This window comes from Ahaetulla prasina, chromosome 7, assembly GCF_028640845.1.
Source record: "Ahaetulla prasina isolate Xishuangbanna chromosome 7, ASM2864084v1, whole genome shotgun sequence".
Taxonomy (NCBI): domain Eukaryota; kingdom Metazoa; phylum Chordata; class Lepidosauria; order Squamata; family Colubridae; genus Ahaetulla; species Ahaetulla prasina.
This window is the reverse complement of record NC_080545.1, coordinates 457,199-480,201: the sequence shown is the minus strand read 5'-3', so window position 1 is coordinate 480,201 and position 23,003 is coordinate 457,199. Positions and strand designations below refer to the sequence as shown.

At 43.4% G+C, this 23,003-nt stretch overlaps 1 protein-coding gene across 4 annotated transcripts in view; it reads left to right on the top strand.

Moving 5' to 3' along the window:
• Positions 1-23,003, top strand: part of SEMA3A (semaphorin 3A) — a 174,036-nt gene that overhangs the window by 112,966 nt on the left and 38,067 nt on the right. For all 4 annotated transcript variants that reach the window (XM_058190464.1, XM_058190462.1, XM_058190461.1 and 1 more), the window contains 2 exons: positions 13,406-13,499; positions 18,984-19,103. In XM_058190464.1, coding sequence (XP_058046447.1) covers positions 13,406-13,499; positions 18,984-19,103 — 214 coding nt within the window. The remainder of the gene's footprint in view (positions 1-13,405; positions 13,500-18,983; positions 19,104-23,003) is intronic.

Sequence of the window (23,003 nt, the reverse complement as noted above, 5' to 3'; positions counted from 1 at the left end):
TGTTGGGGGACACCCGTCAGGTGGGAGTCCAGTTCCTGCGTATGCTCATAGCGGTAAGTTAATAGGTCCGAGGGTCACGGGGGGAGTTTGTGTTCCACTGGTCGAGGTTGGTCCTATTTGCACGGTATGGGGGAGGGGCAGATATGGCGGAAGTGGGGGGTCGGATTGTGTTAAGGGGGTGCGCGCTCGATGCTTGCAGGCAATCGTGCGCCCCGAGCCCTCAGACTTCTCCCGTTCCCCGGATGGTCAAGACCCTCAGAGTCCGGGCCTTCGGCTGATGTTGTGCAATGCACGGTCCGTGGCCAATAAGACCCCCCTAATCTATGACCTTATCCAGGGGGGTGCCGCGGACTTTATGGGCGTTACAGAGACCTGGTTGGGCGCAGAAGGGGGTGTGCCCCTGGTGCAAATGTGCCCGCCGGGTTTCCGAGCATTCCATCAGCCGAGGGCCCAGGGTAGGGGTGGAGGGGTGGCGGTTGTGATTAGAGAGAGTCTAGAGCCGAGGGAGACCACTGTACCTCAGATTGCCGGGTGTGAATCCCTCTTTGTGAGGTGGGGTCATAGATGTCAGATGGGCTTGTTTGTCACGTACCTGGCTCCTTGCGGCGTGGCAGCAGCCCTGCCCGAGCTCCTGGAGGTGCTTGCTGGAGTGGCGGTGGAGACCCCCAGACTTATTGTCATGGGGGACTTTAACTTGCCATCGACCGGCCTGTCATCTTCAGCTGCTCGGGAGTTCACGGCTTCCATGACGGCCTTGGACCTGACTCAAGTAGTTGATGGCCCTACTCACAGTGGGGGTGGCACTCTGGATTTGATTTTCATCTCTGGTCAGTGGTTGAAGGATCTGGACTTGAGGGATTTAGTCATTGAGCCTTTGTCATGGTCAGATCACTTCCTCCTTCGCCTAGACTTTCTGACCGCCACTCAACACCGCAGGGAGACGGAACCAATACGTTGGTTCCGTCCCAGGCGCCTGATGGACCCGGAGAGGTTCCAGACGGAGCTTGGGCCGTTTCCTGAGGGTCTGGCTCACGGCACGGCCGAGGAACTTGTCGCGGCTTGGGAACGAGCCGCGGCGGGGGCCTTGGATCGTGTCGTGCCTTTGCGGCCTCTGACCCGGCGTAGGTCTCAACCAGCTCCCTGGTACTCCGGGGAGCTGAGGGAGATGAAACGCCGGAGAAGACGCCTAGAGAGTTCCTGGAGGTCTAGTCGTTCAGAGGCTGATCGGACACTAGTTAGGTCCTATACTAGGACCTACCTAGTGGCAATGAGGGAAGCGAGACGTTGCTACGTCTCCTCCCTCATTGCGTCGGCAGATAACCGCCCGGCCGCCCTGTTTCGGGTAACTCGCTCTCTCCTTCAACAGGGAGAGCGGGATGACCCGTTGCAGGGACGTGCTGAGGAGTTTAGTGGTTATCTATACGACAAAATCGTTCAGCTTCGGGACGGTCTGGACCAAAATTGGGTAGATCCAGGTGGGATGTCTGAGAGCCGTCTTGTTGAGACTGTTTGGGATGAGTTTGACCCTGTGGCTCCCGAGGACATGGACAGGTTACTGGGTAGGTTGAATGCCACCACATGTTTACTGGACCCGTGTCCCTCCTGGTTGGTGCTGGCCACACAGGATGTGACACGAGGCTGGCTCCAGGGGCTTACAAATGCTTCTTTGCAGGAGGGGGTCTTTCCGGCCGCCTTGAAAGAGGCGGTGGTGAGGCCTCTCCTCAAGAAGCCTTCCCTGGACCCAGCTGTGTTAGGTAACTATCGTCCGGTCTCCAACCTTCGCTTCGCGGCGAAGGTTGTAGAGAGTGTGGTGGCATGTCAGCTACCCTGGTACCTGGAGGAAACCGTCTATCTAGACCCGTTCCAGTCCGGTTTCCGACCCGGTTACAGCACTGAGACGGCTTTGGTCGCGTTGGTGGATGATCTCTGGAGGGCCAGGGATAGGAGTTGTTCCTCTGCCTTGGTCCTATTAGACCTCTCAGCGGCTTTTGATACCATCGACCATGGTATCCTGCTGCACCGGTTGGAGGGATTGGGAGTGGGAGGCACCGTTTATCGGTGGTTCTCCTCCTATCTCTCCGATCGGTCGCAGACGGTGTTGACGGGGGGGCAGAGGTCGGCCCCGAGGCGCCTCACTTGTGGGGTGCCTCAGGGGTCGATCCTCTCGCCCCTCTTGTTCAACATCTATATGAAGCCGCTGGGTGAGATCATCAGTGGTTTCGGTGTGAGGTACCAGCTGTACGCTGATGACACCCAGCTGTACTTTTCCACACCGGACCACCCCAGCGAAGCTATCGAGGTGCTGTCCCGGTGTCTGGAAGCCGTACGGGTCTGGATGGGGAGAAACAGGCTCAAGCTCAATCCCTCCAAGACGGAGTGGCTGTGGATGCCGGCATCCCGGTACAGTCAGCTGCAGCCGCGGCTGACTGTTGGGGGCGAGTCATTGGCCCCAATGGAGAGGGTGCGCAACTTGGGCGTTCTCCTGGATGGACGGCTGTCCTTCGGAGACCATTTGACGGCCGTCTCCAGGAGAGCTTTTTACCAGGTGCGCCTGGTTCGCCAGGTGCGCCCCTTTCTAGACCGGGATGCCCTATGCATGGTCACTCATGCTCTCGTGACATCTCGTCTGGATTACTGCAATGCTCTCTACATGGGGCTCCCCTTGAGGAGCACCCGGAGGCTCCAGTTGGTCCAGAATGCGGCTGCGCGGGTGATAGAGGGAGCCCCTCATGGCTCCCATGTGACACCTCTCCTGCGCAGACTGCACTGGCTACCTGTGGCCTTCCGGGTGCGCTTCAAGGTTTTGGTAACTATCTTCAAAGCGCTCCATGGCATAGGGCCGGGTTACTTACGGGACCGTCTGCTGCCACCGATTGCCTCTCACTGACCCGTGCGCTCTCATAGGGAAGGACTCCTCAGGGTGCCGTCGGCCAGGCAGTGCCGACTGGCGACACCCAGGGGAAGGGCCTTTTCTGTTGGGGCTCCCACCCTCTGGAATGAACTTCCCCCAGGACTTCTCCAACTTCCTGACCTTCGAACCTTTTGCCGCGAGCTTAAGACACATCTATTTATTTGCGCAGGACTGGACTAGATTTTTTAAATTTTAATTGTTTAAATTTTAGATTTGGTTTTAAATTGGGGTTTTATTATTCATATGTCTATTTTAAATATTCGGCCTATTTAATAAGTTTTTTAGACTAATGTTTTACTGTGTATATTTATGTTGTTTTTAGATGGCTGTACACCGGCCTGAGTCCCTAGGGAGATAGGGCGGTATAAAAATATGAATAAATAAATAAATAAATATCACCTCCTTAACTGGCTTAAGGACAACGGTTTCCTTTTAAGAAAAATGAAAGAAATGAATCTTCTGTGTTTCTCACTGCAGCTTCTCTGCATGAAGGAGAAGCATTGCTCACTACCCTAACCCTGCCTGGAGCTCTCCTCCTGAAATCCGCCATGAATATTTCTTGGTACAGAATCCATTTTACTGGCCAATGCCCTTCCCACCTGTCTCACTACAGAGAAGGTATTGAGTATTTTTTTTTAAACAGTGTTAATAAGCATCCATGGGAGAAGGGGAGCGTAGGACCGTCTTGCATGGTTTGAGGGTGACATCATGACACACCTGATATCAGTAGGATTAACTAGCGCATGCTTCAAATTTTGACAAAGGGGAGGGGTGACAATCTAAAAAGGTAGGAGAACAACCTGAAGTAAAAAAGGAATTGGTGGCTAGCTTCAATATGCTATTTGATTAACAAGGTTTTCTCTCAATGCTGCCACCATTACATTTTCCTTGAGAATTTTTCTCCATACTGTGTACAAATAGGTCCAGCTGGAAAAAAATTCTTTGGGGTTAAACTTTGAGGACAATGAATGGCTTTGAAGTCCTTGTTTTCTTCCACTTGAGGGATGTGGTTGGGTGGTAAGTGAAGAATGGTGGGATGGTTGAAAACGTGATCTATGGATCATTTTTTTGTGTGAGTATAGTTATCCTTGAGGCTTAATTTGACCAGTAATTAACCCCTGAGTTTATGTAACTCGCCAAGGAACTCATGAATGTGACTTAATTCTGTAGCTACGTTTAAAACTAAAGTTCTTTTTTTTGGAGGAAGTCCTGAGTAATTTTCTACTTAATGATAGCAATACAACCAAGATATGCAAAATACAAGCTAACAAATACAAGGATAATAATGCAAGTTGCAAAGTCTTTTTGCAACTTTTGCCGGTGAGATTGGATGGTTTGGAAATATAATAAATAAACAAATATCAAGATGGCAGCCCCAGCAGTACATTCAAAGCACTGCCTCCATGCCAGTTTTGTTTTTACTACACTTTTCCAGGTTGCAAAAGTGTGGTGTTCTGCTACCACAGTTACAACTGATAAGAAACAAAACAAAGTTTGCAATAATATGATGTAGCTTTGGGGAGGTAGGTTCCAAATAGCAAGTGCCTTCTCAACAATGAAAAATCTGACAAATGCTGTTGTCTTTTCCCACAATGATTAGACAGTTAATGATTTGGCCGTTGTTTCACATTGGCTGAAAAGACAATTGGGCGATATTCCATGGCCATAAAATTAGAAGTCAACTGCTATCTAGAGAAAAAACAGTTGCCACTTCCTAATAGACTCTTCCTGTAGTTGAATATTGAAAATATTTCCATTTCAAAGGACGGAAGGCTGAATGGGAAGATGCAATCTTGGTCCAGAGAGAAGGTGGACCGACATAAATTCACCCAACCCTTGGATCAACAAAGTCAGCCTTGCTTTGCTATGTGGGTCTCATTTTCAGCACTTTCCCTCTATCTAGGGTATGTGAGTGTTTGGTGCGATTTATCTTCCATTTCAGCCACGCTTTCTATCTTCCTTCTCCTTCCTCCTCCTCCTCCCCCTGACATCAGTGACAACTGTTAAAACAGGATAGATGAGAAACTTCTGGGGAAAATAAGAAAGCAACAGAAAAAGATAATTGTGATCCAGCTACTCAATTTGTTTCACTAGATTAGCCCCTCAAACAAATGCCCTGGTGTGGGAAGGGACTTTTCAGCTGCAGTTCCCAAAACCCTTTTCAGGGTCTGTTGATTGTACTGTCTCCCTTCTTTCTTCTTATTGCTTCGCTGTCCAAAGGGAAAGAAAAACAAAGTAAGAACTACAATATATGACAAAACAATATTAAACACAGAAAAAATCCTCCAAACACCCCCTCAGATTGATATGCAAAATCAATTAAACCTTATCCACACAGAACCCTGTTTATTAGTTTTTCCATTTAATTCATAAATATCAGCTTATTCAAACACATTTCTTCAAAGACATGTAAGTCCCATTTTCTTGCTGAGAATGCAGAATTATCATTTCTGCTACATTTCTGGCCTGATATGTCTAAAGTCTTTCCTAAGTTGATAAGTTACATATTTTGATACATAAACACTACGTAAACACTGCATTTAAGCTTTATTTTTCTTGCAAAAATCATATTAACAATCATGTCAGTATTTCATCAAGACAGGGCAACCATAGAATAAATTCAAATCGTATGTATAATAGTACCTCAAATATGTTATATTTCCAACATCAAAAGTCTGACACCATTTGAGACATCCCATAAACATGAGGCTGTGAGAGGCGTATGGTTGCAAGAAACATATTTAAATGTATTTAAAACACGAGTGAGCATCAATTTGTCATAACAGATGTTCCAGCTCTGTATTTCAAAATTCATGCAAATTGCCAATATTTATCAAGCCAAAGATTGGCAAAGAAACAAGGCTACACAATCTATCACAGAACATATATTGAATGAAACTGGACTGGAAGAAGATGAGTTTGATTTAAAAGTGAATAAAGAAACTTCAAAAACTTGTATTACACTGGTGATTTTTCCCTGTTAGCTGAGAAGGTGAACTCCAGATCTGAAAGCCAGAGAGCTCAGTGTGAAATGGAACTACAATTAAACAGGAAGAAGATTAAATCAATGTCAAAAATAATAACGAAGATGTAATGTTATTCATCTCTGATCGATCATCAGAATAAACCAGAACAAAAAACTAATAATTGTCTCTCAGAATTTGACTAAATAGATTTTTTTTGACAAAAAGTAAAAGCAGACTTTTGACTAATAATATGGTTAAACGTTTTAGAAATATGTCTTCCAGGCCACTTTTATTATGATTATCATGAGAGTGTTATCAAAGGTCAGCTGTAATTTCTATCTGTAATCCATTTCATAAATTAATTTCATTTAAATCTATTACAATGCATACAATTGTTCACATGACCTCTGAATCAGAAACAAATCTCTAATATATTATGTCCAGACTCCACTAAAATACATATTTTACTGCATAAGCCAGCTCTGTATTATTCAGAAGGGAACCATTTATACGTTCTTGAGGGGAAAAATCTATAAGCTTGTTTAAAATCGAATTCTATAGAGTAATTTTAACTTGTCAAAGAAGACATTGTAATTATGTCTGATGGAACATAGATCTTGAAGGATACAATGAAGTCAATTTTTCATAGCGGATTTTATACTTCAACCATACTATTTATTAGTGGAAAGTTATTATTTCTTTTCTCTCTTTACAACCCAGAGAGAGCTCAATTTAAGATTTAAGTCAGACAACAAAAGTCAGATTGTCATAGCCATTCCCATTTGATGACTTGATATATAAAATTTAGGGTGATCATAGAGCAAATGCATATATAATTCCACAATTAGTTCAACTTCCAAATTTAAAACAAAATAACTCCTATGGCAAGGAAACCTGAATTCAGGTTTCTTCACTCCTGCGCCAAGTTGGCTCTTGTACAAAATATTATAAAAGCTGTTAAATATATTGTGTTAAAAACAAATTATTTTTGCTACAGAACTATAACAGCACCAAAACCACGTGGTGCAAGTGCATGTCAGAAGTGATAAGTGTGTTTGCAATCGAGTAGACCTGGTGACTGACAAGGCATTCGGACACCCGCCTTCTCTTGAGAGCCCCCTCTTAGGCAGGCTTGTAAGTCTTGGGAGGGCATAATTGTGGCCACTTTGTTCAAAGAACTGAGTAATCTGCAAAGTCAGATTTATGGGTTTTTAGCACTGCAGGTTATTAAAGTAATTGCATTGGCACTTCCCTTATGTTGATTGTTGTAGCTCATGTATTGCACTATGTGCAGATTAGTGTGGTCATGAGTTAGATGACCACACGTTTTGCTCTGTCTGGATGATTTGCTCTTAGGTGGGAGACAGACACGTTTTGCTCTGTCTGGATGATTTGCTCTTAGGTGGAATGACACGATGCTAGGTGAGGTCTTCTGATGATTAGCAGCATTTTTCTAAATACTTGGAGAAGCATGCTACTGGTATCAAGAGCCAGCAGGGATTTATCACAATAAATTGTGCCAGATTAATCTTCTTTAACAAAGTTACTAGTTTAGTTGATCAGGAGAACAATGGTCCTGGACTTCAGTAAAGGTCTCTCACGATATTCTGCTTAATAATCAAGTGAAATAATAATGTCTAGGTGATAGTATGTTAGATGGACTCCCATTTGGCCCCCAACATTCTTGATCATGGCTTCTGAAGGAGCCGTGAAGGAGAATGCAGAGTAGAGGGCACTTCAGGGCTCTGTTGTGGGTCCTGTGAGGGACAACACTTTTATCAGTGACCTAGGCAAGGTAGTTGAAGGGGAAATGGTCAAGATTTCAGATGACACAATTCTAGGAGCTAACATTTTAGATGACAAAATATTCAAACAAGAACAAGGCAAGCTTGAGTAGTAGCCTGATAGGACAGAAACTACAATGTAAAGTTAGGCAGGTAGGGAGAATACAGGTAAGATATGAGTATAAGATGGGGCAGAGCTGTCTGGGTAGAAGGATGTGTGAAAAGGACATTCTTGGGGTTCTTCTAGCGAGATCATGCACCAGCAGTGGGACTTAGCAGCAAAAGAAGCAAATATTTATGTTGTGGTACACTAAGATGACCAGGGAGACCATTCATCCTGGGAAAGAATTGCTCCATTCTGTGTTACCTTGAATTGAGATGGAATACTGTTCTGAGCAAAACAGTTCAAGAAAGACAATACTGCAATGAAGCAATAAGTGTCAATAAGATGAGGGTTTCAAAATTAAGACCCACAAGGAACAGTTGAACAATTTAGGTATGTTAAGCTTATAGAAGAGATGGCCGAGGGGAAGTAACAGTGTTCGGCTACCTGAAGGGTTCACACATGAAAGAGGACATGAGATATTTCCCTGGCCTGGTTGAAAGTTTTGGTTAAAAGTTTTACCTAAAGTGATGATTGCAGGCAGATATGACAATTCACCATGGCCAACTTATCTATTGTAACTCTTGTATTTCTGGATTGACTTTCTTTATTATTATTGGCCATGGTTCCATTGAAATTAATTTAACTTTTATATTTGTTGAATTGTCCTGCATAGAGTTATCCTGTGATGAGTTGGCCGTGCGAGTTGTCCTAGACCCATAATATCAATCTTGCTGCCCTATCCCTTTTTCAGAGAAATCCAAGTGATCAGACAAAGAATCTGTCTTTTATTTTTTTATCCATACAAAACCTGGGCAACATAGGGGAGCGTTTGCACCATCAGCCATCCTGCATGTCTAAAATCGGTTAACATGACTTAATCTAACACTGGTGGAGAACTACATTTTAAAGATACACATGATTTACGATCATTTGGAAGTTTTCTCCTTCTGAGAAAATTGATTGGATCTTGGAATAAAACTTCAGTAAGCTGGTCTATTTGATTGTAGCAAATTAAACTAAACTAATGATTGCAAGAAATCTAAAGGGCAAAAGAGGAACAGAATGATATTAATGTTTAGAATCACAGTTGAAAATCATTGCAATTTTGCAGGATTCACATAAGTAAAAACAATTATACTTGATAAATTCTTGTCCAAATGTAGTTTGAAAAATACAGTATAAGATTAATAAGTCAGGCGTAGAGACAGTTGCATATCTTATTGCTTGCCTCTGCCGTCTATTTAATAACTTGCACATAAAAAACAGACATTCATTACAGCCTAGCATTTATTTTTCCAGAGATTTTTCCTGTGTGGAAGCAGAAAGCAATGGAGGTGATAGATTATACATGACAAGCCTGCATGTTGTTACACAAAGAGATTCCAATCCTCAGCGTCCTCTGAGAATTATTCAATATTCTTGATGGTATCTTATGTCTGGGATGCTTGGGATATGGCATTTTTGACGTCCTTAGTAATCAGTCAAATCTAGCCTGACACTCTCACGGTTTTAGATGACTCCACCTCTACAGGATCACCTTGGGCATTCATGTACAAGGAGAATGAGATCCTCTATTTGGTACTGATCTCTTAAATGTAAGCACTTTATTCTAAGAAATGTGATGACGACTCAGAAGTATTTCAAGCCCATCAAATATTTTGATTACACCAATTGGTGAGTTATCCCGCATGCTCGGTCAGGGGGCCCATTCATCAGCTCTGCTTGCCAAGTCCTCCCTCCACTTCCCATAGCTCCTTCCTCTCCCCAAGCAATCCCCCTCCCCAAAACTGGCCAGGAACCAAAGAACAACGCCTCTAACTCCATGTCCCAAAGGAGTATTGAGCGTATTAAAGTCTACACTCTGGAATCAAGACGTAAGACATTTATGGGCCTAAAAGGAGCCAAAATGTTATGAAAACTTTCAGAGATCTACTAGAAGCAATTCATTCCAAAACATCCTATCTAAAAGTGTAGGTCCCTTAATGATTAATCTGAGAGCCCGGAAAAATATTTTCTTGCTTTCTATCTTAAGTAGAGTTTTCTGGCACCAACGTCCACATCAGTTTGATTTCTAATGTAATGCTTTTACTTGCCTACTAACTCAAAAGTGCGCAAGGAAGAGAGAGATGGCCAGAGAGAGAGAGAGAGATGGTCTTAGCTGAGGAGTGGCCACTATCATTGTTCTCACCCGATTTCAGTGGCAAGCGGGGGATAAGCCGCCTTTCCTACTTAAGGCATCCTGTCTCTTAGTCAAGTAATTGCGTTTTTACTACCCTAGGAGCAATTGGCTAAACTACAAAAACTCTTTCCTCGATTTCACTACAAAATTAAATCCATGTGTGTGCAGTGGTGAGGCTCCCATTGAGACATGGCTGAATATGCCTAGAAACCATATTCTTGTATTCCAGGAATTAGGTAGCATAAAAAATAGGTAACAGCTTCTGAGTGAACTGGAAAGATAGTTCAGAATTTCACAGAACTGTATTATGGGAGTATCGGAAAGGCTCCTTCTAAGGACTTGGGAGTCCAGTCCAGGAAGACATTACTGCAGCCGGTCCTACGGTCTCTCTTTAAATCCCTCCATCACCTCTCAAGGCAGTTCCACTCTTCACGTTACAGCTTCTATCCAGATAAACGGAAACCCTTGTAATTTATCTCCATTCTTCCTTCTTCCGTCTTCTGGGAAAACTCCACATTGTTCCTACATAACACAGTCCAGCACTTTGTTTGAAGACAGTGATCATCAGGTCATTCAGTCTTCTCCTGGATCTAATATTATAGGTGTGGCCTGAACCATGAAGAATTCAAAGGAACGTTGATGTGTGTGTGTGTGTGTGTGTGTGTGTGTAAAGCTAAAAAAGATGATGCCTCAGTGACAACTTGTGCATCATGATATTATTGTCCAAATTGTGCAGTGATGTATTTGTGTCATGACTTCTGATAAAGTTGTCAAATACAACTACTATTTTTGTGATGACATCATAACATTTTTCCTCACTTACCCCATCTCTTTTTTTCCCCTTTTACATACAGAGAGAAAGCGAGGAAAAAATGCTTAGAAAAAAGCTTTTAGTAACTCATTCCAACTTATTTTTCTAGGAAATATTCAAAAATACAATCTATTATCTGTGGCCTGAAATAGACAGTCCCAGGAGTGTCCTGTGATTTTACTAAATGCATAAATGAGTCTTAAGAAAGAAAAGAGAATAATATATTTTAAGAAACTTAAAAAAGAACTAGAAGGAAAATGAATAATATTGCAAATCCTTTGCCCCTAACCACATAGATATATAAAATTATGCTGTAATTCAGCAAAGCACTTGATTCATCTATTGAAGTTGATTCCAATCCGCAAAATCATTGTACCAAAATAGTTTTGCTAGTCTTTGAGATTTTAAAAGAGGTTTTGTTGGTTTGGTTTCTTTTCATCCTGTAATCTATAAACTGAGACTTTTCTTTTGACAGATGTATTTTATGTTCCCCCTTATATTCCTTAGCTCTTTAAGGTGTACCAGATCCTTTGGAGGGTTCTTCTCATTCAAACTTTTTTAATCTGGTCCTTTTAATTTGTCCTATGGCTTCTATGGATGCTTTTTCCTCTTTTTTTCTTAGCTGTTTACTTCATAAACATGTTTGAAGTTCCTCCTAAGTCTAGACCAGCGGTCACCAGTGGTCACCAACACTGGTGGTCTGCGAGAAAATTTTGGTGGTCCGCAGAAAAATTATTTGCATTTTTATATTGCACTAAATACTATTTATTTTTATTTTGAAAAAATCATATTAGTGATCCGTGAGATTGAAAATTATGAATGTAGTGGTCCTGAGGTCCGAAAGGCTGATGACTCCTGGTTTAGGCAGTCTTTCCTTTCACCAGCCTTTGCCTCTGGCCCAGCCTCTGAGGGGCCTGAGAAGTGAGCCTCTCTCTCTCTCCCTGTCTTACTCATGACAGGGATAAACTGAATTCCTGGCAATAAATGTCATCTCAAATAATCCCAAATTACCTGCAGCCCAGTGAATTTTTTGTTTTGTGTGTATGTGCTTGTATAATCCAGACAAGAGGTTTTTGGAAGACGCAACTACGTGTCTGATATTTGCTTTATTTCCTGTTGCTTCAAAGCAGAGAGTTCAGGGGATGCCAAAACGTTCTTGGACCCCCTGGATTAACTAGAATGCCTTTTTGCAGCCATCAAAATACCCCCACAGACACACACCACACCACACAAAGGGGACGGGACTGAAGCTGTCACTCCCTTTTCCAGTTCTTGAGCAGACTTGGGAGTTTAAAGATCTAGAGATAGATTAGAGACATTTAATCAGTTGGAAGCCAATCTTCTGCTCTGGAAAGCTCCAGTGACTGAACCCCCCCCCTCCCTAAAATCAATCTGTTCTACTGCTTAATGTCTCTTACAGCAGGAAATTATTCCTCCTTATTTTGAGTGTGAATAGAATAACAGAGTTGGAAGGGACCTTGGAGGTCTTCTAGTCCAACCCCCTGCTTAGGCTGGAAACCCTACACCATTTCAGCAAATGGTTATCCAACATATTCATAAAAATTTCCAGTGTTGGAGTATTCACAACTTCTGGAGGCAAGTTGTTCCACTGATTATCTCCCTCTATAAATGCTGGGAGAATGAACCCATTGACTATGCCCTGTAAGAGCCCTTCCTTCAAGGCTGTTTTTGTGCCTTCTCTTCTTTAAGCTGGGCACGGCCGATTCTTTCCACTCCCTTTCATAGGATTCACCTCCAAGGCCCTCCAAGCCGCTCTTCTCTTTGTTCTCCCCTGGCGTCCCTCTTGCCTTGTGACAGTGGAAGTGGGCATGCAGGTGTGATGGGATCGCACCTGGGAGAGTGGGACTCTGACTTCCCCAGGCCTCGGGGTCATTCCTCCCTTGATGCAGCCAGAGGGGCTGAAGGGGTCCCCTCATGTCTTCCGTCATCTTCAATCACACATTATTGGAGTTGTGCCCCCTGTGTGTTTTTCAAATTGGTTTGTAAAAATTGGTCAACTGCAAGGGGATTTCCTTTTCTTTTCTACCACAATAACAACCCTATGAGGTAGGCTGCTGTGAGAAAGAATGGCTGATCCAAAGTGACTCATCAAGTTTCTGTGGGTGAGAATAGACTAGAACTCGGGGCTCCCCAGTTCCTGTTCACCTTCCTTTACCATTGCCCAACCCTGGTTCTCAAAACCAGGGTTGGCCCTGAAATAAAGACATGCTTTTCTGATATAGCCACATTAGCATCATTGTGTAGATATTGAAAAATCTCTAAAAAGAGTTGGAAGATGCATCAAACCTCACTGATGATGAAAGCCATATAAGAATAGTTGCTTCAAAAAAATTTAAAAGACACTTTGCAGAAACTCTCAAGAAAAGAGATTTACGTTTCACAGAGGCTTAAAAAGACATAAAAAGATGTCTCTTAGTCCACCGGAAAGCAATTCACCAAGTTTTATAAAGTCATGCTCACTTTGTTATCTAGTACATTACATATCAAATAAGAAAGAAAGAATAAGAAAGAAAAATAACAATAGCTATCTGGTGGATTAAAAATAAATGCACAAAAGGTTTTATAAGTTATACATCTCCAGTAATCAGTCTGCTAAGCTCAATTATTTGCTTCTCTCTTCTCAACAGGACAACATTTTCAAACTGGAAGATTCACATTTTGAAAACGGCAGAGGAAAAAGCCCTTATGACCCCAAACTTCTGACAGCTTCTCTTTTAATAGGTATGTAGTATAAAGCGGTTTAAAAAACACACACATACACACACAAACCAAAACTTCTACCTCTCTTCCTTCCAATTATTGGGCCCGGTCAGTGCAAGACGGCTCTGATATGATTCAAATTTCAGATCTGGGGACAGGACAAATGAGTTTGGTTTACATCCAAGATCTGAAGACAAATCAGATCATTTGCAGCCCCTTCAAGATCTGAGGTTGGGTTAAAAATAAAAAAGTAAATACCTTTATGTTACATGCATATATTGGAGAATAAATTGATGCCTCAAGTGCCTTTTGATAGACTTGGAGAGAAATGGCAAGGACAAAGGAGGCTCTTACGCAGGACCCTAAGAAGAGTCTGTTTCCTGGACTAAAAGCCCCTCAGAAAGAGCTGGGTTGCCAGGTTTCTCAAGCTGCTTGGTGCTGCCAATTAAAACATGTCCCATCATAGCAATTGGTTGTTTCTGCAGCTGAGTGTGTATTTCTTATAATGAGGGTGCAAATGTTATTCCCTGTTTGAATCAATGGGTGAGCAGCAACCCTGCAGAGCTTTGGACCTCCCAAAGGCCCTTTTAGACAATGCATTGTTTACAAACACAATCCTGGTGCACCTTGAACTGGATCGCTCATTACTTTTGCTAAGACAAGAACACAGGTGCTACCTTCGCCACCCTCAGCGGCCCCTCGCCTCCTTGCCAGCTTGCTTGCAAACCACCTGTGACTTGCCAGTTCTGTCTTTGGTTCTAGGGAACTCACAGGCCGTTGCCTCAGAATAAGAGAGTTGGGCGGGACCTTGGAGGTCTTCTAGACCAGCCCCCTGCTCAAGCAGGAGACCCTCTGCCGTTTCAATCTCTGGCCCAGTCTCTTCTTAAAAACCTCCAGTGTTGCAGCATCCACAGCATCTGCAGGCAAGTTATTCTGAAGGCCTTGCCTGACAACCCTGGGATTCGTTTAACAACAGCAACCAAGATTGCAGGAGCTGCTGTCACTAAACGATGCCAAATGATAACATAACATAACATCAGAGTTGGAAGGGACCTTGGAGGCCTTCTAGTCCAACCCCCTGCCCAGGCAGGAAACCCTACACCATCTCATGATGTGGTCATGCTTTATGATTGCATCACTTAACAATGGAAATTGTTGTCATAAGTCAAGGACTGCCTGTAATCCAACTCCCTGCTCAGAGTGGCAAAGAGAAAATTGCTTTTCAGGCTGATCTAAGCCCTTGAAACTCTTTGGATTTCTGCCCCTTTTTCCTTCCTCTCTGTAAGGATCATGATTGCGTTCACACTGGAAAGGCCGGGGGTGGTCTGGAGCCTATAAAGGTAAAATTGGAAGAGAGCGCCTGGTGCCAACCAGTACAATGTCACCATGAAAGCACAGGAAACGCAGAAATGATTCATAGTTTGATGTTATTTAAGCGTCAGGAAGAAAGTTGAAGTATCTCTCCTCCAGATGTTATTTGAAAGATGAAAAGTATTTCAGGCTTGTTTTTCTTTACTGTAGCACTTAAGAAAAGGAAATAATTCTGTGTTTTAACAAATCCTTCATGCTTTTAAAAACGACACTGGGGGAGCATGGAGCAAACTGCCTTCGTTTGGAAATTGAAGTGATTAGTGGGAACTACCCAGAGGGCGCTTTTTAAAATACAGCCCTTCGCTTTGCAGTAACTTGCAACTTGGATTTACTCGAGGTAGGAGGGGGAAAGTCCTTAAAAGACAGGTGTATAATTGAGCGCCTGGAGCAAAAAACATTTGTGGTGGAGTTTCTCTGGCAAGATTGACTTTGAACAAAACGTAGGATGGCAAAATCAGCACAAAGCCCATTATGGCACCTTGCCATGTGAAGTGAACTGAATTTAGCTTTCCATCTGCACTTACACTAATACGGCAGTGCGGTTGCCTGGCATTTTGCTTTAATTTAAAAAAACCTAGAAAGATTTCCCTCTTTTTAAAAAAGGCAAAGAGTTATGAGAAAGAGGCAAAGATGATGAATCCTAACCAAAAACTTCTGTCCTCAGCCCTGGCAACTTGAAGATGTGTGGAAGTCCCAGAATTCTTCAGCCGGCAATCTGGGGATACATTTTGAAGTTAATTAGAATCATAGTTTGAATTATCAACCCCTCCCTTTGGCAGGTCTGTGTGTCTTGCACGATCGGTCTCAGGGAACAGCTGGATGGGCTTCAGCCGAGGTTTATTTGCTTTTAAATTCATGAGAAGGAGATCACTGCTTTGTTCCCTACAGTCTTTTCAAAATATATAATAGGCAGATGTATTTTTAAAAATATGTTATCATTAGTGCAGTTGTAATCCTTTTTATTTAATTCAAAATATCTGTTCCTCAGTGCACTTGCAACTGATTTTCATTAATTTCAACTGTGCTATGAAAATGCCAGTTTGGGATGAGAAATAAATAGCTCGGAGGCCTTGTTTAGCTGTCATTTATTATTAATGGGCCGTGGAAGGCACAGCTACTGCTTGCATGCCAATGGCTATGTTTGCATTTTCCAATAAAACCTTAAAAATGCTCCGATCCAGCCACAGGGGCAGGATCTCTAGGAAATTCCAGCCAGAATTCGAATAGACTATATATAAAATGTCAAAACTCTTTGCTCATTAATTTGGCCTTAAGAGCTTTAGGGCAGAATGTGGGCTGCTTTTTATTCCTTTTCCAGCCTTTCATTCGGGTTATTGGAAACAAAGATCCACAGTAATGATCCAGTTTGGATCGTGGCCGAGTCATGCACCGTTTGGGACTTTTGAGTCCCATAAAACTGTATGAAAAGAGAAGAGGAAGACTGAGAAGTCTTCTTAATCTGGGTGTCATCCAGTCAACTGGATTCCCAGAATTCCCCAGCCTGCATGGCCATTGTTAAGAATTCTGGGAGTTGCAATCCACCCATCTGGTAACTGGCACCCACGGCATGGAAGGCTGCCCCGGATCGGTCCCTTTCCCTGTCTCCCCTATAGCTAGATGGCTGACAGTTGCTCTTCCTGAGAGAAACGAAGCCCATGAACAACCGAGAGGCCACTGTGAAGCCATCTTCCTCTGCCAAATCTGGTGGGAAGCGATAGATCGCTGCCTGCAAATGATGGGGCCAACCAACTCCTTCAAACTCCCCACCCAACCCTCCCCACAGTCAATTCACCAATGGAACAAGAGTTACACTAAGATCAAAGAAATGGTGGGACAGAATCTTTAAAGAAAGGATAACAAAGGAGGGACCAAATGAAAGGTGAATGACCCCCCAAAAAATAATTTTTAAAAATATGTTATCATTAGTGCAGTTGTAATCCTTTTTATTTAATTCAAAATATCTGTTCCTCAGTGCACTTGCAACTGATTTTCATTAATTTCAACTGTGCTATGAAAATGCCAGTTTGGGATGAGAAATAAATAGCTCGGAGGCCTTGTTTAGCTGTCATTTATTATTAATGGGCCGTGGAAGGCACAGCTACTGCTTGCATGCCAATGGCTATGTTTGCATTTTCCAATAAAACCTTAAAAATGCTCCGATCCAGCCACAGGGGCAGGATCTCTAGGAAATTCCAGCCAGAATTCGAATAGACTATATATAAAATGTCAAAACTCTTTGCTCATTAATTTGGCCTTAAGAGCTTTAGGGCAGAATGTGGGCTGCTTTTTATTCCTTTTCCAGCCTTTCATTCGGGTTATTGGAAACAAAGATCCACAGTAATGATCCAGTTTGGATCGTGGCGAGTCATGCACCGTTTGGGACTTTTGAGTCCCATAAAACTGTATGAAAAGAGAAGAGGAAGACTGAGAAGTCTTCTTAATCTGGGTGTCATCCAGTCAACTGGATTCCCAGAATTCCCCAGCCTGCATGGCCATTGTTAAGAATTCTGGGAGTTGCAATCCACCCATCTGGTAACTGGCACCCACGGCATGGAAGGCTGCCCCGGATCGGTCCCTTTCCCTGTCTCCCCTATAGCTAGATGGCTGACAGTTGCTCTTCCTGAGAGAAACGAAGCCCATGAACAACCGAGAGGCCACTGTGAAGCCATCTTCCTCTGCCAAATCTGGTGGGAAGCGATAGATCGCTGCCTGCAAATGATGGGGCCAACCAACTCCTTCAAACTCCCCACCCAACCCTCCCCACAGTCAATTCACCAATGGAACAAGAGTTACACTAAGATCAAAGAAATGGTGGGACAGAATCTTTAAAGAAAGGATAACAAAGGAGGGACCAAATGAAAGGTGAATGACCCCCCAAAAAATAATTTTTTAAAAAATAATTACATTGAATTGTTGAATTGTCCCACAGCGAGTTGACCATGACAAGTTGGCCACAGCTAGAGGTCCCACTCGAAAACCCTGCTCAGATGGTAGAGCAGAAAAAACTGCCTAGGATTTTTCAGTATAGCTTTTTACACACACACACACACACACACACACACACACACACACACACACCAGTGACCTTTCCCCCACTTTTGACAACGATGAAATAAAAGCAGTCTTCTTGACTTCCCTTTGATTTATATTGATTTATCCCAAATCCCTTGAGAGAGGCTGACAGGCGAATGGAGGCAAAGTTAAATAAAGGCTAAGAGAGGCCTCAGAGGTATTTGCTGGAGCTCCCCACTTAATAAGGGCTACAATTAAGTGATGGTCTCTCCTTTTAAAAATATATAATGGCAGATGAGACAAAAATGATGAATTGGGAGTTAATGCAAAACTTTCACTCAGTTTTGCTCATCCCATCTTCTGGCAGAAAGTCCTCCAGATCTGCCTTTGATCTCCTTGTTCTTCATATTGCATTATCGTGATTTCTCCACTCCTGACTTCTAGGATTTTGCAGACTATCTGAAAATCATGCTTTGAACCTGTCAGGAGAAGGCAGCTTGCTCAGACATGGTAGCCACACCAACCTCTAAAACTGGCATGGAAAACATGAGCTTCTCTTGGAGTCAGTCAATGTGCTTGTTGGTTCAACCAAATCCTATAAAATCCTGTCTGGGCCATTCATTGTGACCTTGAAAAGAAGAATACCTGGACTTCAATATGCTATCAACCCACTTCACAATTTATATTGTGAAAGCAGATACACACGAACACACACGCACACACACTACCCCACTCTATCCCTCTTTAACGCTCCAGGAAATCTCCAAAGTCAAAACAAAATGAACCAATTCCGGGTCCAGTTTGTTTTCTCTCTTTGCTTTGTGGGGTGGGGGAGACAAAGAGGAGCACATGCATTTGCTTCCTACACTAATATAAGTATGTATTCTTTGCTCTATAAATTTGAGTATTTGTAAGTAAAACCAGACATGGCAGAGTCGCTTTCTCCATTCCTAAAATGGCACATGCCACCCTAGCTAGTGCCCTGTTTCCCCCCACGCTGCCCCGGCTGAGGTTTTCAGTGGCAAACCCAAGAAGCCCTCCTTGCTCTGCCCTGAGAAACCACGGCGGGAGGCTTTCTCCTTCGCCGATTCTGACCTGCTGCGATTCCATGAAACATTACAGATGGTGAGCTTTACTCAGGAACAGCAGCAGACTTTATGGGGAGAGATTTTGCCATCTTCCGCACTCTGGGGCATCACCACCCGATCCGGACTGAGCAGCACGATTCCCGGTGGCTTAACGGTAAGTCTCCTTTTTCCTCCATATTATCTTCATGTTCACCAGATTCTAGCACTATTGACTTCCTTTTGGCACCAACCGGCTGTGCAATATTAAAACGGTCAATGAAATTAATGGGAGTCTCATTGCCTCGATGGCGATCACGGCCTCCGTGTTAACTGTAGGGCTGTTTCTGGTGCCAGAGAGCACGTAAGCGCCATTGCTATTGACCCTGCTATTGGCTTGGTCTTAGAAGTTGGCCTGGGAACTGGAAATAGACTTTGTATGAATTGGTTTCCCTACCTTCCATCATGAGACCAAAAGCTGCCTTATATTTTGCACAAACTCTCACTGACATGCAAAGATTGGCTCGGTCCAATATGTCCATTTCTTCTTCAGCCAGAAGGAATTTTCACCTACCTGGAGTCTGTTTCTATCTTGAGGTTCTTGAGGAAGAGTATTTGCATGCAGGATGGAGGAACAGACTTTAATGTCCTCCCAACAGAGACGTTTCCAGAGGCAAATCTGACCTCATTTGTTGCAGTTGGGTTACAACCTGACCAGCCAAAAGGGAGGAGAGAAAGGTCTCTCTGTGAATCTGCTCCAGTCTAAGCATAGAGGGGACATTTTGTTCCAAAACTGAATACAACAGAATTATTAGAATCTTTTTTTTTTCTGAATGTAACTCAATCACGTTCCAGGATCGGAGGGAAGTGGTTGTTAAGCTCCAAAGCTCTGCTGGGTCTCCCACCCAGAACCTGGAACTGTGGCTGGTCTTTTGACTTAGCAATTCCTCTCAATTCATATATTTTCTTTTCCTTCTGCTTGCTTTCTGCTTCACTTTCCCCTCAGATTCCCTGTTTCAGCCACCCTGGGAAGATCAGATTTTGAAGGATGGCATCCACAGGAGCTTTATTTAAAAAAAAACACCAGCTGGCAATTATGGCCACATTGTTGCAGCCAACATTTTGATTGTACTCACTCTCTCTCTCTACACACACACACACACAATTAAACATAACTAAAATAAATGAAGATTGCAACTCCATGAGAATTTTTATGTCTTGTGGGATGTTTGGGACCTGCCATCTCTATTCTGCCATTTTTATTACATTTTGCAACTGATCCTGAATTTTATCAACTTTAAGCCACATCTTTATGTGTGGGTTCATCTGGGCACCTTTGGGTTTCTCAAAAGTTTCATCTGACAGTCTATGAAGTACAAAAGCCACATCTTTGCTGTTATGTTACAAAGAAAGTCTGCAATAGCTGTGGACTTGTACTGTAAAGTTGTGGTTGTTTTTTCTTTTTTTACAAAGTTAAAGAAGCCTTTGAATTAAATCAGCACCCTGAGCCAGATGACATAGCTCACTGATTGGGAGTCCTATAGGCGCTAATGTAATATAAATAACAGCGGTGAACCTCTGCCAAACATCTGGTTCTGCTTGGGGTCTGAATAAGAACAGTTCTGGGCAGGTTTGTGTGTGTATGTGTGTTATTTGTGAAAGATGCATCAGTAAATCATTCCTTTTTGTATTTTAATTTTTATTATCATCAAGACAGGCAAGGCTATAGAGCGCCTATAGACTATCTGTAGTTCAGCCTTGAGCTGTGAGGCCCTCTTGCTTTTTCTTGCTCTCTTGCAGATGAGAACATCTTCAGTGCTAAAAGGGAGTGAGGTTTACTCTTTCTTTATATAGAGTAAGTTGCCCTGTCAGAGTTGGTGGAGATGTTGTCTTCTCATTGGTGGTTCTCTCATTAGGCTGTTGTTTACTGCTTGCCTGGTGTTGCTCCTAGTGGTAACCTTTGCTAATCTGGGTGTTGGCTGCTGTTAAGAAAGTCTTTCTGACTCTTCTGGTGTGTAAACTTGAATACTGATTTATCTGAGTGCCAAACTTCTAGGAATTCCCTACTGTTTTGGGATTTCGCTTGGTCTAGGGTGCTCACACTTTCCCAGGTGAAATTTTGGTTACCTCCGTCAACCATGTGTTATGTGATTAAGGACTTTATACCGTATTTTCTGACTACTAGTTGGTGTACATGGACCTTCCCTGCTAGTCTGTCCTACATGGTGGCTGCTAGAGTCCTTACACTGCATGTCGTAGTGGACTCTCGGTTTTTCTTCTTGGGCTGTTCGGTCTTTTGGTTTACTTAAGATTTTTTGGAGTGCTTCAGTTGGTTTGCGTGCTACACTGATGCCTTGTGGTTGCAATTGCGTCATCCTTTTCATCGCTTGTGTTGGTTGTGCTGTGGTGGGTTGAGTGGTCAACACTTTTTGATAAAGTTGCACAGGTATCCTTTTATTTGTTTGTTTTTTGTTTGTTTATTTATTTATTTATTTCGACTTTTATACCGCCCTTCTCCCGAAGGACTCAGGGCGGTGTACAGCCAAGTAAAAATACACTATATACAGATTAAAAGAAATTAAAAAGAAACATATTATAATGTGGCCGAAAATTTAAAACAATTTAAAATCTTAAAATATAAATAACCCCAATAAAATTTTAATCCAGTCCCGCTTGAATAAATAGGTGCATTTTCAGCTCACGGCGAAAAGTCCGAAGATCAGGCACTTGACGTAAACCAGGGGGAAGTTCATTCCAAAGCGTAGGAGCTCCAACAGAGAAGGCCCTTCCCCTGGGGGCCGCCAACCGACATTGCTTGGCAGACGGCACCCTGAGAAGGCCCTCTCTGTGTGAGCGTACGGGTCGGTGGGAGGCAAAAGGTAACAGCAGGCGGTCCCATAAGTACCCGGGTCCTAAGCCATGGAGCGCTTTAAAGGTGGTAACCAGAATCTTGAAGCGCACCCGAAAAACCACAGGAAGCCAGTGCAAATTGCGCAGGATTGGTGTTACATAGGAGCAACGAGTTGCTCCCACTATTACCCGTGCAGCTGCATTCTGGACTAGCTGCAGCCTCCGGGTGCACTTCAAGGGCAGCCCCATGTAGAGAGCATTGCAATAGTCCAAGCGGGAAGTGACAAGGGCATGAGTGACTGTGCATAAGGCATCCCGGTCAAGAAAGGGGCGCAACTGGCGCACCAAGTGTACTTGGTGGAAGGCCCTCTTGGAGACGGCCGCCAAATGATCGTCAAACGACAGCCGCCCATCCAAGAGGACACCCAAGTTGCGCACCCTCTCCGTTGGGACCAATAACTCGCCCCCCACAGCCAGCTGCGGCTGCAGCTGACTGTACCGGGGTGCTGGCATCCACAGCCACTCCGTCTTGGAGGGATTGAGCTTGAGTCTGTTTCTCCCCATCCAGGGTGGTGATGTAAAGCTGGTCCGTCTATTGTTGCAATGTGTTTGTAGTCATCTGAATAATGTTCTTATACGGCTTCTGTGGTGGGAGGTTGGGTTGCCGCTTCCATACTGGAACAGAGAAATTTTGTCACATCAAGTTTTCTGCCATGGAGAGTTCCTACAAGGTGCGAATCAAATCAGGTGTTTCATTCGGTCGTTCTAGGAGGAGATCCTTCTGTGGGGGCAAAAAACGGGAGTTTGGTGGCCAACGTTTTTTGGACTAACTCATTTTATTAAAAGGCGGGAGCTTTCGGAGCCCCCTATCTTTTGGGGGCCACCCACAATTTTTTTTTCTGCCAAAGGACACCTTTGACATTTGGGAGCTTATTCTGAGCATCCTCTTGAATGCCATGGCAGTTTGGCCAAAACATCAGTTCATCAGCAGACAAACAAAAAAGAGCACCCACTATTTGATGTTCAAGAAGGTAGTGAGGCATGATAGGAATACAGGTGATGCTTACCTACACATTTCAAACTGGCCCACACAGTGACTGTTAGCACAGGGGGAAATAATTGGTGGGAATTTTGTCAGAAACCTGCACATCATTGCAGAAAGGACAATTTGCCAAGGGCCTGATGAAGTTTGCACAATTCATTTAATGATGTATTATTGCAATTTACT